The following is a 17070-nucleotide window of genomic DNA, read 5'->3' as shown; positions in this document are numbered from 1 at the left end:
CCTGTTTGAGCGTAGAAAACACACACACACACACACACACACAAAAAGGCCCTGAGCCCTGTTAGTGGAGACGGAAACATAGGCAGAGATATACAGCTCTGTGAGTGGTACGGGACCCTTGAGGATCACTTCCCGCCTGAGCTGCTCCTCTGAAACGTTTGTAGAGGTCAAGTAAACAGTTTGTATTGGGCTGTCGGCCGTGTGTGTACATGTGTATATGTGTGTGTGTGCACAGTCATCTGAATGGAGTGGTTTTGACTCCTCATAAACTCCTGTTTGTATCCCACTCTGTTGATTGCATAACATAAGGAAGAGAGTGGAGCCTGCTTTGTGCTGCTGCTGCTGCTGCAAAACTACTTATAACCTGGTAGAAAAATCAAGCGCACATCATCGCTGGCATCATGTTCTACCATCAAATTTAACAGGGACAAAAACTCTATACCAACCCCACTTAAATGAGTCTGCCTCCATGCCGCTGTCTCTCCCGTGCATGCAGGACGTTATGCTAATTTCTCTGGGTGTCTGGGTCCCGTTGCTCCTCCGGAGTTCATTATTATAATTGCTAGACATGGCTGAGAACGCTGAGAATGTGAACCTGAAACCAGCGGGAGCTTTTTCCACGCAATCTATATTCAGGGAAATCCCGAGAATGTTCCCAATCTGAACCTTAAAAAAACACAAGGGATGGTGCAGCTCTCCCTCTCTCTATTTCAACATGTGTACGTGTGTGTGCACACACTTAGATCGGCTCTATTATGTCTTGGAATAATGTAAAACAGCTTCCCTGGTTCTCCCTGTCTCTGTTCCTGTCTCCATCTCTCTGGTTTCCAAGTGCACCTTTGAAATGAAGCCATGGCAGTGGCAGTGGCAGTCGTAGACTGGCTGAGCGCGCCGGGGCCCCCAGCTCGCCTTAGTCCCCGTCCAAAGACAATGTTGGTGCAGACGGACCGGCAGACCAGAGATGACACCGCTAAATGTGCTTTCTGCGCACAACGCTCTCGATGATCTGCTCGTTAACTGTTTCAGAGAAGATGAAACAGGTGATGACATGAGCGTTGCGTCAGAGAGTTAGGGAGTATGCTCAGCGGTGGCCCTTCTTTTCTGTTTAAAAGGAAATTCAGTAGTGTAATCTAATCCAAAAACCCAGACAACAGGGTGGATAAACAAAGTGTTTGACGTGTAAAATCTGCTCCAAAGAAAGGCTCAGTTACCTGAGAAAAACAGACTTCTCCTTCTCTCTTACAGAAATATTCAAAATTTATAAATATGCAAAATAATGTTCCTCTCAGAAGTCAAATTCCTGAACACAAGACGCCTTCTACTTCAATGAAAAGTCAACTCTCTGTGTTTGTGCACTGGAAGTTACAAGTTTCCACATTACACTTGTGTAAATTGCAAAGTGGACCACCACTGGTGTCCCATGGTGACGTCACAACATCATCACAGATGCAGGACACGTCCTAAAAGTGTTAAACAAAGAAACGTCCAACTTTCCCCTTCAAGTAAATAAATATGAAAACAAGCTGCTAGTGTCGACCCCAGCACACACAACGTGAGGAAAGATGTGAGAAACAATGAGGGAAAACTCTGAGTGGAGGCAAGATGTGGTGACACAACATGCACATTCATTTTGATATCAAACAAAAGCAGTTGTGTTGGTGGAAAGAGGAGATCAAGAGGAACAAATAAGTTACAAAATTCCTATTTTATTCTTAAAATAAACAAAATGTACAATCACAATGCCAATTTCACTCACTGTTGTCAGGTCTGTTTGTCCCTTTCAAGAAAAAAAAAAAAATCACTTGATGAAACGTACCAGCAAAATCTAATGGAGCCTCCATTAGTTTCAGTTTCCTGACAAGTGTTCATGAGAGAAGAAGCATAACAATAGACATAACAAGTAAACTTTACATAAGAGCAGGGTAAAGTACGCTTCCTGGATATCATACATGTTGATCATTAAATAATACAAGGTCTGCGATGACAGACTGTACGCAACATTGAACCAAAAGAAAGAAAAGGACGAGCCTCTTGTATTTCTGAGGATGAGGGGAAAAAAAGCACAAACAAAAGCACATGAAGACAGAATGGGATGTCAGTGCTGCGTTGATGTGTAAACAGTTTTTAAAAGACCATTTCCTGTTCAAAATTGAGAGAGGAAAAAAAAAAGAAGAGGTTCAAATAAATTGCAACAGATGTGCATAGTTACTGTGGAGACACTGGGTAAATTTGTAATTGGAAAAAAGCTATAAAATCACAACAATCTAAAAGGGTTTTATTTGCTTTCTTATGTTACACTGTAACAGCAAAAACCCTTTTCGTTTGGGCTGAAGCATTTGGGGAAATGTAGTGTGACATGTTCAATTCCATTAAGCGAGTTCAGAACATCCTCTGCAGAGGCCGGGAAAGAGGCACTGCGTGCAAACCTTCAATGAAAAGCCTGAAGCCTGATCCTTGGCCATGTTTTTCTCAGCTTTTTCAAATTGGGTTATAATATTACCTACATGCACTGAATATCATATTGTATGAAACCAAAAAAGAAAAAAAAAAAATGATGAAGTTTTTTTTTCAAACAAATACCAACTGCCTTGTGAGATCAGATTCGACTCCAATGTAAATGGCTTGTTTGGCCAAGTGTTATCCATTCTGTGTGTGTGCCTGTGTGTGTGTGTGTGTGTGTGTGTGTGACTCCAGTGGCGTTATATCTGCACTGAGGACCAAAACCACGAGCCCTGCTGGCAGCCAGCCACAAGTGCTGCTAGAAATAAAACAAGAAATAAGTGCTTTATGAAACAAACATACACAAGTCTCCCATATCTTTTGGTTACCAGTTTGCTGCCAGCAGCTGCGTCCAATCACCTCGGCTTTTTGCACTTTTTCCTTTTACTCCAACACTTTTTCAAAAAAGAAAAATCTCACATAGTAATTTTAGATTGGAAAAAAATAAATCAGACCTCCCACTTATCCTGGTGCCACAGAAAGATTTTGGACTGTGACTCTGGCCAGTGAGGATGGTACAAATGTATTCGGTAAACCATGTCAACAAAAGAAATGGAAAATAAATAAAAGTCCGGAGGAATGTCACAGTCTATTTTGTCTTTAACTGTGATATCTCCTTTTCAGTCTTGGAGACTGAAAGAGAAAAAAAAAACGCAAAGAAAGAAACAAAGACAAGTACCCATGTGTGTCACACACTAAGACAAACTTTTTCAAAGCTATCTTTTGCACATGATGTGGAAGCTACAATAGACTTGGCATGTTTCCCTATAATCTCGACAGAGCAGAAGTGGATATGAAAAACGTCATGCAGGGATAACCCAAGGATTATTTCCAGTCCTGAGGAGTTCATGTGTCACAAACTGAGTGAACCTCTAAAAGTCTGACCTGCCGCTTCGGAGCACACCGCTAGACGGCGCACGGCTGCAATCATCTCTAGGCTACATGTCAATTCATGTAAAAATGTACCTTTTTTTTTTCTTTTTGGACAAGAAAATACATATGTATCTGTGTGCATGTCAGACTAGACAAACTAAAGAAATAAAGCAGATTTTATCCCCCAAATGGATAATTATTTTCCCCTATTGAAACTCTCTTCCATGGTATGTTGCCAAGAGGCACAATACGAGTTATTGCTCAATAAATACCAAAGGTTTAATTCCAAGCCAAATGTGTGTCAACGCCTAGTGAGGATGTTGGGCTCTTAACGTGTGGAGCAGTTAAACTGAAAGTTACACCAGAAGAAACATGTCGCAATACTCTTTGGAAATTACATTTCATATTTGAAACGATTTAAATCTTTGGGTACTACAAAACAAAATTAAACCTCTCACTCTGTTAAATTACCTATTGAAAAAAAAAAAAAATCATTTTAACTTAGTCATATAGATGCATCAAAAATATTCAGATTACACTTCTTTGACTCAAGTTTCAAATACATTACATAATTTATGGCTTTATAAGTTAAAACTAAGAAAACGCCTCAATCTACATAGTTTCACCCACAATATACAAGTTAAATTAATTGATTTAAAGCAAATTTACTGTCCATACCACTGAAGGTAACATATGTGTTACTCTCATCACTTGCTACTCAGTGCTTAACTTGCATCTTGATATTGTCGTAGTACAAAAACATGCTCTGCAAAAAGCCTTATTGAAATACAAACACTATACAAAAGAGGCAGTCTCTTACAAATATTGTTGAAGCATCCCTTAGCTTGTGGATTATAATAAACTAAAATAACGTCTCATCCACTTGGGCCTAGTAAACCAAAATTGTCTTTCTCATTATTGCTGTGAGAATGACTCCCTTTGTGGTGCCTTGGTCAAAACACATTCCAGGAAGACAAGTCCATACGAGTCTAGTCTTTTTTTTTTTTTTTTTTACCTCAACCTTAATTTCCAAGCAAAAGGTAGAGATAGCTGATGAGAGCTCAAAAATCCCCTTTTCATTAAAAAAAGGTTTTGTGCTTTCAAAACCATGACATCAGTTGACTTCCGCTCCCCGCCCCTCCCCTGCCTTTCTTCAATATGGCCTCCAGACAGCTTCATCCATGCGGCCTCCGGGGTTGAGAACTGTCGGGGAGTTACTGTGGCTCCCGTCGCCGTCCACCCCTCCCTCCGTCTGGCTGGGCAGGTTGGGGTTGACCAGGGATGTGCCCGTGGAGGCGCTAGTGCAAGGCGGGATCATCCGGGAGGGCGAGCGATCCCCGCCGGGAACCATGGAGAACTGGTAGGAGCCGGACGAAGCTCCGTAGTAGAGATAGGGCGTGCTGCTGGTCTGAAAGGGTCCGCTCTGGCTCTGGGTGGAGCCCGGGTAGGGAGGGGGAAGGTAGGTGTGGTAGTGGGCGCTGCCCAGCGACATGGCCGAGGTGACGGGCGGGGTGTATGTGAAGGTGGCCGGGTAGTGCATCCGTGGGCTGGAGAAACGCGTCTCTGTGAGGGAGGAGAGGCCCGGGAACTGACGCTCAAACTGACCGGGGAACGGGCTCAGGTCGGAGGAACCTGAGGACACACACATAGAAACACACATCTTAAAGGCAAGGCAAGGCAATTTTATTTGTATTGTATTTACAAACAGTTTGTCTGAAAGGGCTTTACATGGCATCATAACAACATCCTCTGCTCTTAGACCCTCATCTTAAAGGGACATTGTGTAACTTCTCTTGTTATCTATTCATGAAAATCGATTATTTGGTTCAAAAGTCTGTTTTTCATTAATCAGTAATCCCCCCCATCAACAAACTGAAGTGTTCCTTTCAGCTCTGAATTAGCCGTTCATATCATTCATATCTACATGGAGCGGGTAAGCTCGGTGCTGGCTGCCATGTGGTGTCGCCATGTTTTTATGTTCAGTGGCAGCGTGACGGTAGGAAACCACGGAAACTCAGCGGAGACACCGGAGCTGTCGGCTCAGGTCGAGGTGGCGTCGGTGAAAAGTCACCACGGTAACGCAGTGAGGAGGAATGGAGCGTTACACTGATGCTGCATTCATGTGCAGTCGGGCAGACGGCCGTCGGTAACAAACCAGATGTCAAAACGTGGGTCAGGTAAACAATACGACATCGCCATGACAACATATTGTCACGTGTATTGTTTTGCCTCGTGCTGACGGACCACTTGTTTACATAAAGGCTTGTTTATGCCGTTAAGTGCAGCGGCTGTGCAGCGGCCGTCTGCCCAATTTCACGTGAATGCAGCATGAAAAATACAATTGAGTTGCTTGTGATATACAACTGCAACGCTAGATGGGAGTAATTCCTACACAATGTACCTTTAAAGATTCTCCAACATCAACAGCAGCAGATAGCATCATAAAAGCCTCAATAATTACATATCTTATCAGTTTGTCAGTTTTGATTATGTGAAATGTGGCTTTAGACTTTTAAACCATTTAGCACTTTGTCTTGTAAAGTAATTGAATTTAACAAATAAGTCCCCTGAGAGATGAAACGGTAGTAAACTGAATTGTACGTAATCAGACGTTTGAAGCCAGATATAAGCATTAACCAATCTGGGCTGGCTAATGGATTTTGTGGGCATGGTTATGAAATCAGATTTAGTTCATAAATATCCATCAACTTCTGTGATTGTTCACTTCAATTTCCGAGTTTTGATAAAGTTAACAAGCACATCAGCAAGGTCCCACACGTGTGCGTCCTCGTATGTTTACGCCTCTGCATATTTATATTTCTGTGTGTGTGTTGGAGCATGTTTATGTGTATCCGCATAACTGTTTATGCAAGCAAACACACTCCATCGTGCAAACACAAGAGTGTGTGTGGGTGTGTGTGTGTGTGTGTGTGTGTGTGTGGGAGGGGGATGTATGTGTGTGAATACTGTATGCACATAAAAAAGCAGTTGGGATGAATCAGGAGCTGCACATGTGGAAACACTTTGAGCAGAAACAGTTTCCATGAGATCCATAATGAGGCAGGGCTGAGCTCTGATGTGGCTCCTCTCCTCGCCTCCCATCGGCTCCAGCGTGTGTGTGTACGTGTGTGTCCGTGTGCACGCGCCCGAGCCAGAGTGCGAGAGAGCGAGTAAGAGAGTGTGCGAGAGAGAGAGAGAGAGAGAGAGAGAGAGAGGAGAAGGAGCTGCTCCATCTCACCCTTCGTTCCTCTCTTCGCTTCATCCCTTAAAAAATACCCAAAAACCACTAACTGGCTGCGGCGAGCTTCGCGCTGGGCGCAGAGTTTAAGGAGAAGAGGAGCCCCCCCCCCCTCTACGCGCTCCCTCCCCTCCTGTCTCCTCTCAGTGGTTTAGTCCAGCCATGGCGCTCTTATCATAAATCACCAGGCGTCTTCCGTGTCACCATGTCTGCTGTGAGAGAGGACAGGGGGCGGCGGGGGAAGAGGAGGGGGGGTGAGGTGGTGGTGGTGGTGGTGGGGGGGGGCAGTGTTTATGTGCAGGGAGGAATTGCGAAGCCCGGTTTGTCGCTAGCGTCAGATAGCATATGCTGCCAATTAAGGCCCTTTAAACTTCCTCTTTCCACAAGATCTGTTTGATTCTAATAGAAATAGTAGGTGATTGTCTCCGTGGCTGCGGAGGAGCAGTGTGATCTCAGACATGACCGGCGCTGTTCAATAAACTCCTGACTCCTGCTTTTAACATTTGGGCCTATTTTGGTGCTCAAAGGGGCCGTGTGATGATGAGCCAGATCGAACTTTATTGGTTTAAATGAAACCAGAGTGGAACATATTTCAAGAGATTTTTTTTTTTTTTGTACAAAGTTTGGAGCATCATTTCCAAAATTAGGTGTCCGATGTGACTGATGAACTTTTTTGCAGCCGCCTCTTGGCAGCTCTCGAACTGCGTGAAGGTGTTGTGTTTGTACTGGAGCATCCATATCAGCTTCTGCTCGTACTTGTCGGTATGTTCTGCGGCTGGATACTGTTACGGCGCAGCCTGGCGAGGTGTCAACATGATCTCCAGAGATCTGAGAGCCTTAGTCACATCACTTACGAGGCATTAAGCGCTGGAGGTGTGCGACCGGGTAAAGGTGGGGAGGCGTTTTGGCAACATGTTTATGCGTGTGCACGTTGCATGCGTGTCAATTCGAGAACAAAGCCCGACGGTCGGGAGATGAAAGCTTGAAGGGGGGACGAGTGGAGTAATCAAAGCTGACAAGGCAGCTGGCTGGATTTTAAACCCCTTCTAATGCAGAGTCACACGGCCGCGTCGCGTAATCACTCACCCTCGCTCGGGGCACACACACACACACACACACACACACACACACACACACACACAGAGGAGGGTGTAGTGTGTTAGCACAAGGAAGCAGAAGGGGAAAAAAAAAGAAAAAAAAGAAGCAGGGCAGAAAAAAAACAAAAAAACCCTCACATGGCAGTGAGTCAAACAGGTGTACGGGGGAGAAACTTGTCTGGCGGCATGTGAGGGTTTTAAAGGAGTTTTCACATTGGGGGAAAAACAGAGACAAATTGGAACACAGATGCCGCCGTTACGGCAAACAGACTGGGCTAATGCAATTACCCAGAATGCCTTGTGAGAGTAGCGTATCGCTATAAAGACACTTTATTTGTCAGTCACGAGCCTGTTATTATCCCTGGGCCTGTTATTACCCATACTCCTCTGGGATCAAAGACTTGGAGCGAGGAAAAAAGGAAACAATCGTTTTTTCCTCCTCTGTTTAAAAAACGCCATCCAAAACCGCTCTCTGGAGAGACAGTCCGGCTCTGACAACACACTTCATTCCTCACGTTCATTTGAGAATGAGCTAATAGCAGCAGCTCGCCGGGCTCTGTTAGTCTCTGCTAAATAGTAGCACATCCTCTTTTTTTTTTCTCCCTGTAGCTCACCGAACAAGACTCTGTTTATGTTTCTGCTTTCGTCTGAGTGTGAAAATCGTGTGTGTGAGCCCCCCCTCCCCTCCTCCTCCCGAATTCCTTCTAATCGCATAAGAAAATGTATGATCTGGATTGGTGGTGGCGGATCAGGCAGCCGTGAGGAGAGGTGTTTCTACCTGGCAATCGTCTAGGCACATCACTGATGGCTGGCAGGCCCGTGCCTCGGCTGGAGGAGAGGGGGGTGGTGGAGTGGACTGAGGGGGACGCCATGGGACTCAGGTAGGACGGGTACGTCTGTTCATATGACCAGGGAGGAGAGGACTGGGACTGACGAGGGTCTGATGGGGAGAAATCGAAACGAGGGAGGAAGAGGAGGGAGGAGAAAAACAAGCCAGAAGGACAGAGAGAGAGAGAGAGAGAGAGAGAGAGAGAGAGAGAAAGAAAATCAGACAGGAAAAGAGAAAAAGAGAGAATAATTACTAGTGGCCCAATCAGCTGTTCCAAATGTCTCAAACGTTCTGGAGCCACTTGACATCAACATTCACAACAACTGCAGACATTATTAGCGTCTGTTTCTCAGCGCTTGTGTTTGGAGGTAAGTATCAGTTGGGCGTGTTATGCAACATCCTCTGTAATGACACATCTGATGTTTACTTTCGAAGAGAAGATCTTCCTGTTTGCCTTATAAAACATGGTGCTTGCAGCTGAGGCACAGAGAGCCTCGCTGGCACATACCCAGGGTGTAAACACATCAGCAGACCAGCCATGAAAATAACCGTCACACAGACTTGAACGCCGTGTCTGCGCTGCAACATCGGCGCATGGCGTGACGGCCGATAAAGATCATAATGGCTGTGAGTTATTTTTATGTGTTGCGTTGATATTTGGGAACAAATTTGGGATCAACAGTCTGTAAATCAGAGATTTCTCAACCAGGGGTTCCTGATCCACAGGGCATAGAGTTGTTCTGCTGATCTGATGAAACGACAACAAAACAAACAAAAAAAATGGCTTATTAATAAAGAAGGAGACTAAGAAAAGTAGAAGTTTCCTCGAAGTGCTAATGGATAAATGGTTGGATTAGAAATCTAAAATAAATAGATTTATTTCAGCAAACAGATAAATGAATGAAAACACTTGGTTAGCTAAAGGTGTTCCAGGATAAATGGTGCAAACAGTTAGGGAGACAGGGTTCAAATTCATGTTTTGATATCGACCCTCCACCGTTACCAAGCAACCCGATGGCGGTGGGCGGACGCAAGTCGTGATGATGCTCATGAATATTCATATAACCTGGATTTTTCAATGAGGGAGAAATAGTAGACGTGTTTTTAGCCTCTTGGAGAGTTTTTTTTAAACAACTCTTTTGTGGGAAAATATTTTAATCAAAAAATTGTCATAACAGAACATTTTTATGAATTTTAAAATGCCTCTTTAGGGGGACTTTAATAATGTGCTTATGTTGCCTCTGTCACTCCAACAGGAGCAGTTACAGAGACAGTTCAATTGAACAGGCTTTAAAAAAAAGAAGCCTCAAAATCAGGCAGGTGTGATAATCACTGCTCTGATCAATACGTCTACACGTCTAAAACTCCAGCTTCACCTCTGAATCACACCTGAGAGTTGGTTTTCTCTCACGCTCCGGCGGATAATACCCTCCATTCACCGCCGCATCGCTACGCTGTTCAACCATCCTTCAAACCGTCCACTAAGTAACACTACAAAGCCGTGTCGGAGAGTAACTAGGAGCTAAGTGAAGAGCTGTGACGAGGCCGAGGAGGTGTGAGGGGGCCGATCAGGTGGCAGCCGCCCCCGCGCTGTGACGGATGGCGTTACCTACTGGGACGCGAGATAGATTGAGTGACGGAGCGGGGAAGGACAGACGATCTCTAACACACAGCACAGGGCGTTGTGTGGCGTAAAGCGCCGTTCCCATCAGGAGCTGGGGGGGGGGTTGACGTTTCACCTTCCTTACAGTAAAATGTTGCTCAGCTTGGGCCTCTGCCTGCTTGTGTATTCAGCGAAGCTCTTTACACAGTTTAGAGAAGTGTGGTGATAGCTTATAGATTCTCTCCTTCTTATTAAATAAACTGTATTTGAATTTTCTTGGTTCTTGTGTAAAAAGATACATCAATTATTAAACCTCAAATGTGGCCTGGGAAATCTGTCTGAAAACTATTTTTATAATTAATGAGATCTCTGATTTAATATATATTTCTGATTTAATATAATGATTTCCGTTATCTAACTTAACATATAAAAAACACACAATATAGTAAATGCATGACACATAATTCTATATAAAAAATAATCCAATTGACTTTGAGAGTAATAAAATATGTCCTATGTTTGACGACTGGATTTAGCAAAAAGTAAAACAGTGACATCATATCATAATGACATGATTTGAACTTCGGTCCATATACGATTGCACTGCAAGACTGCCCAGTCTTATAATTAAATGTCTTGTGTTCTTGGAAGCAGGATGCAGGAAACATAAAAACATGACATCACAGTAACAACAGATTAGACCTCTAATGATTTTCACTCTCAGTGGAAAAGTTTTCATTGTTCAGGACACTGGAATAAGGAACAATATGAAGGCTGTGCAGCAAAATCATTTCGTAGTTTAAACTTATTTCGGTAACACTTTATTTGACGCCTATCTCTATAACACATTATAGTCATTATAATGAGTTATAATGTAGTTAAAGCACTGTATAACTATAGTTATAAACACTCATGCATTTTCATAATGCTTTATAACAATAATCATAACACACTATAAAGCATTTTATCATGACTTATAAGGTCAGGTATTACAATACATTATAATTGTTAGTAACTCGCTGACAATGTCAACGTCGATAATGCATTATAAATATAGTTATAATGTGTTATAATTGTATAACTATCATTATAAACACTCATAAATTGTTATAAGGCTTTATACCAATAAGCACAACACATTATAGAGCATTATAACTTAACTTAATTATAATACTTGACCTTATACCATTATAAAATGCTCTACAATGTGTTATGCTAATTGTTATAAAGTCTTGCGATACTTTATGAGTGTTTATAATGAGAGTTATACACGTTTATGAGCCAATTATAACACATTATAACTATATTTATAATAACCTGACCTTATAATTCATGATAAAATGCTTATGATTATTGTTGTTGTTATTATTATTGGTGCTATAACTGCATTATACCTCATTATAAGTATGGTTATAATGTGTTATAGAGATAGGCGTCAAATAAAGTGTTACCCTTATTTCAAATGCACAGCACACTAGAACCACTGTGACTCCTAGCAGCATAATCCCAGAGGACAGAGGTCAGGGTCCACTACAGAGCAGTAAGCTAAAAGAGACTCATGGGTGGATCCTTGTTATTCCAGTATCATGGTGCTGGGGGTGTCAGGTCTGAGCTGCTCACCTGTGATCTGTGTCTGTCCCTGCGGGTTGAAGGAGTTGGCTGCCGTGTTGAGAGTCGGCCTCGGGGCTTGAGTGGGAACGGCGACCCTCACCCTCATCCTCTCCAGCTCGCTGAGGCGGTCTGAGAAGAGCCCGGTCTTGGGAGGATCCTCCAGCTTTTGACGATGCCCTGCACACACACACACACAGAGTTTTTCATTGGATCAGTCACAGATGGGACCCAGGCTGTAATAAAAGACAATTTTATTAGATATCAGTGTTTATATTGTTGTTACTTCTATGATGTCGCATGCAGAACATCATTTTTACTAGCGTCACTTTGCTTTCTGTTCTTTTGGCTCACACTCTTATCCTGGACATGTGTCGCGTCTCATGTGGTAAATGTTTGCGCTCCGACTCAAAGCGGAGCTATAGCAGAGGCTTTTGGGAATGGGATGCTGCGTCCCGCTAATTAACCAAGACCCTCTGCAATTACCTCGCATCAACCTCGCATGGGAGAGAAAGAGAGAGTTAAAGGAGAGAGTAAGAAGCTGCATGTATGTTAAGTTTTAACCTGAGGCTTCTTCCTTCCTCTCACGCCATTCCCCCATTATCCCCACAGGAGCCGTAACCTTTGCCAAATATATTATAGCCGCTCTTTTCCTGCATTCCTCTGTTGATCATCTCGCACCCTTTATACTCCTGATCCCATTCTCATCAGTTTTTTTCAGGCTGGTAACCCGAGACTCCTCCGCTATTATATACATATACACTACATGCACATTGCAAAAACACAGACGTAGCAGGAACTGCAGCCCAGGTGTAGGCTATAGTTTTGCAAAGGTGGGATAAAAACAAGAGACCTGTGCACACACACGGTCCTTTTTATCACTGACATAGGACTGTGTCAGTGTGTCTGTCTGGTCTCGCACTAGTTCCTCTGTAAAGGCGGTAAAGTAAATATCAAACAGGGGAGAGTAGAAACTCCTGCTGTGTTTGGCAGAGCTCCAGCTGGCTCAGGCAGAAAACAGCAAGCTACTTCAGAATCCTGCCCAACCTGCCTGTGCTGGGAACAAAGGTCTGGCACTACACCTTTAGCGCTGGGGATGTGTGTGTTATAGAGGGAGAGGAGAATCAGCGTCATTTGTGTTATACTGAAGCATCATTACTGAGATCAAAGAGCACAGAAACCCGCTCACCGGGGGTCCTCGTGGAGTAACAGTGTAACATGTGTACTAATGCCCCCCCCATTACCCCCCGGAGCCACCTGAGGAGCCTATATGCCAACTGCAGCGTTCAATGTTCACTGTTCAGTGTTCCTGCATATTTCCTGTCACTTTTAATCTCAAATAAACGCAGTGATAGAGAAAAAAACAAAAAAAACAACAACAAAAAAACGGCCTCATCTTCAGCGCAGCATTTTTCCACTACTGCATCTTTGAACTAAAAAAAAAGAAGAAAAAAAAAAGATTTCAGCCTCAGAAATGCTTTTATAAACCATCTGACTCTTCACAACAAATTCATTTATTCTGGAACAACTGTTTGGAATTTTAATACCGAATACTGCTGCTATGAAATGAGACTTGAGAATGGCGGCAGTGAAAGAGCCGCCAGTGACAGACCACGATTTTTATTGCAATGACGTTATTGGACTGGCATCATCCAGTTCAAAATAAACACACAATCTCATCATCAGCTTCTTAACATAGCTGCTTTGGAACGTAGAATAATACCGGCTACTTGAAAACCTCAGTTTATTGAAGACTTTATAACAGGGGTGTCAAAGTCATTATAGTTCAGGGGCCGCATTCGGCCTAATTTGATCTCAAGAGGGCCGGAACAGTAAAATGATCGCATTTGCATATTAACCTGTAAATAACAAGAACTCCACATTTTTCCCTTTGTACTTTGTGCAAAGTACATTATTAAGATGTGTACAGTTTATGAGCTATCCTTTTTACAAAAAAATATGAACATTCTGAAATTTAGGGCTGGGCAATATGAACCAAAAGTAATATTGTAATATTTTTTTTAACTGAATGGCAATATAGGATATACATAGGCCTATAGCCTATTTATACTATTTCCATGATGTAATTATGAGTTTCCACCAATTAGCAGCCAGTAGCGGCTTAATATTTTTGTCAGAGGCAAATCCTTAAAAAGGCTGTCAGTTCTAGGTCAAAACCACATGTGGCAAATGACACAGACAATTGTAGGTATTGGGCTGATATTAAATTGTAGCTATAGGAAAAATACATCTCCCTCTCTCTCTCTCGCTCTCTCTCTCTCACACACACACACGCACGCACGCACGCACACACACACGCACGCACACACGCACACACACACACACACACCTGTAGCTGCGCTGTCCCTCTCCTCTCTCTCTGTTCCCCTCCTCTGTTGCTTTGAGCTCCCAGCTGTGCGTGGATACGTAACTACAGGTTATATGTGGCTTATCACCGGCCAGTTCTGCCCCCAGGCCGGTTCTGCCCCACCAACCCGACCGGACACGCCGGTTCGGATCGAGAATTTGCGCTAATGAGTCCGGCCACGTCGCGCCGGGGCTTCATCAGCAGGTCGGACCGTGTTGGGTTTTAACTTTCAGGCCCAGTGAGAACTCGAGCCGAGCTGGACCAAGAGCAGGACTTTAGCGGTGAATGTCGGTGCTGTCCTTACACTACGCAACGAGCCGCTGTTGTTGTGTTGTAGTAGTCAATACGTGAGAGTCGGCGGCTCTGTGTCTCTGTTGTCCGCTGCAACTTGAGGGAGGGGCGGGGGGGAGAGGAGAAGTGGCGCTCACTCAATCTGTGAGGGAGGGGCGGGGGAGTGAGCTCAGCAGACTGCTGAGAGAGGGCCGAAAGAAACGGAACTCCAACATTTGTCCCGCGGGCCGGATTGGACCGCCTGGCGGGCCGGTCCCGGCCCGCGGGCCTTGACTTTGACACCTATGCTTTATAACATAATTCATATCCATATTTCATTAATAATATTTCTCCATCGTTCCTGTGGATAATTTGTGCCTCTCGCTGGCATTCCTCATCTCTCTGTGCAAGCTGTGCCCAGTCAATCATAGCGTTTCCATTTTCAACAGACCAAATTTCTATTCTAAAAAAGCCTCGGGACACAGTGCGGGCTTTGTGCACAGCCCCGTCTCCTAGTGATGGGAATAAATAGCAATGGGAGACCGAGGGAGATGAGGGGAGACAGAGGGGGACAGACACGAGGTGGGGGGGGGGAGGCACATGGAGAGGAAGAGACCCTGATGACCAGTAAATTAAGAGTTCTGGATGGGTCTGGACCAGTCAGAAGGAGCGAGGAGTGCTGAGCACGGAGTACGGCGAATGGTGAAACAGTTAGACGGCGTTTGGGACTTTCACATCTCTGAGGGAGATCTCAAAATACAGACAGATATTCACATGTATATTTAAGAAGATGAAGACGTTTCTGATCCGCATGACAACCCAGCTCTATATCACCAGTAACTTTATCTTTACCACGCAGTTTCTGCAACTCTCAGCTTTCACCCTGGACAACAACCCCTATGGATGCAACTCTGTTTAAAGGAAACAAATGTATTTTTTTCTCTTATAGGAATGTAAGCATGTCAACCACCACATCAAGGTCCACTTTACACTCCAAATAGCCAGACCTCAAGTCCATTAGTTTAGCAGGCCCTGACAGTAAATACAGTTTTTCATGAGTTAATTACACCTTTTAGACGACAACTGTTGCCAAACACAAGACGTCTCAGCTGTTTTATCGGAACCCTAGCAGGGCGTAGGAATGAGCCGGGGGTATTTAAAGGAGCGGGAAAGGCGGATGATTTCACTGCCGTAGGGAAAGTCCCTGAGATTCCCATCATCCCTGTGAAAACAGCGGAGATTTTCGATAGCGCCTGCCACTTCCCTGCCCAGCCAGCGGCCGGAAACATGGACAGATTCAGACCAGATGTGTGCAACTCGCACACGCACAAAAAAACACACACATAGAAACACACACATGCAAGAATGGACATATGCAAACACATGTCTGCACATGCAATTATGCACATACATGGTGCGTATACCTTTGCCCATCCACGCATAGTATGGATCCACACATGCACACACACACTAAAGGAAGATTAATAATGATTAGATAACACCTCTGTAGATAGTATCTCTAATCACACAGTTGCACAGTGATCCTAGAATAGTATTATTCCAGCCGTCCAAGAGACATAAGTCTGGATTCGACTCACCCCTGCTGATCTGATAACAGTTAGTAAGAGCAAGTAGGCAAACAGAATATAAGTCCTCTATAATTAATGGCAGCATTAGATTGGATCTGAGCCTGAGCGCAGAGATCTTTAACGGATGGTTTGCTGTTCCCTCATATGTCCTGGCTGAAAATATTCCTCCAACACCCAGGTTCACTTAGCTATGGGATGCTGTTGGGATTTTACATGACAAAAGGGTTAAAAAGTTCACATTTTGTCAAATATGCTGGTTTGCTTTCTTGCCAAGTGTTGGATGGATATGATATAAGTTTTTTTTTGTACAGATTAAACAAACATAAACAATGTATTGATTGGTCAGGTCTGGAGGAGGTGGTAGCCTGATTCTGTTCCTTTCTGACGGTTTAACGTACTTCCATGCTAACATCTCCCAGCTATATTTCACTTGTTGGCTTATCAGTCATGCGTGAAGCACGTTGAACTGCACTAACCCGCATGAAAAGTGATATTCAAAAACAAATGTTTTTACCGTACCGACACCAGGAAGACGTTTCCAAAATGTCAACCTACTACTTAAAAGATAAATGTCACCCTCCAACACATAAAGTTTCAGCTATCGCTGCAGACACATCAGTAGGAAGTTCTCCTGCCTGCTGCCTGACTAAGTAACATGTGAGGAAAATGGAGAGCGCCAGAAAATCCTGAATAAATGGGATAATTTATAAATTTGGTGTCACGTCATGCCCTCTAAGCCCTTCAGTCTGGTTTATGATCACTGGGTGAGCTCGAATGAATGTATCTTTGGGGCTGATTCAGAAAAACCCCCATACTCATGGAGCCTGAGTTGAATCAGCCAGTCTGTGTTTGTGTGAGTATGTATGTGTGTGTCAGTCATCTCGCGGTGGAACAGCCAGTAAAGTCGATGAATGAATACACTGGGTCCATATTTCACTTTTTTATTTGGAGCCCTCACAGTGGCCATGTTGTTTTTGTGAGCAGTCAGAAACAATGAATTATTTCAGGTGGCAATCTGAAGCTGGCAGAGCGTGGCGCGGGAGGAAAAGCGCTGAGTGGGTGACAGCCAGACGCCCGTCTACCATGGGGGTCTGGT

The 17070-nt window shown here is 43.9% G+C and overlaps 1 protein-coding gene across 6 annotated transcripts in view; it reads right to left on the bottom strand.

Moving 5' to 3' along the window:
* Nucleotides 1–1689: 1689 nt before the first annotated feature.
* runx2b (RUNX family transcription factor 2b) overlaps nt 1690–17070 on the bottom strand; it is an 89932-nt gene continuing 74551 nt past the window's right edge. For 4 of the 6 annotated variants that reach the window (XM_085770889.1, XM_085770890.1, XM_085770891.1 and 1 more), the window contains 3 exons: nt 11760–11927; nt 8486–8647; nt 1690–5004 (listed from right to left, as the gene is read on the bottom strand). In XM_085770889.1, the coding sequence (XP_085627015.1) occupies nt 4526–5004; nt 8486–8647; nt 11760–11927 (809 nt within the window). In that variant the 3' untranslated portion in view covers nt 1690–4525. The remainder of the gene's footprint in view (nt 5005–8485; nt 8648–11759; nt 11928–17070) is intronic. The other 2 variants (XM_085770893.1, XM_085770894.1) reach the window with 1 other exon arrangement.

This window comes from Trachurus japonicus, chromosome 24 (assembly GCF_045865225.1).
Source record: "Trachurus japonicus isolate A0001 chromosome 24, Traja_1.0".
Lineage (NCBI taxonomy): Eukaryota > Metazoa > Chordata > Actinopteri > Carangiformes > Carangidae > Trachurus > Trachurus japonicus.
Note: the sequence above shows the minus strand (reverse complement) of the source record. Positions and strands in the feature narration are given on the sequence as shown.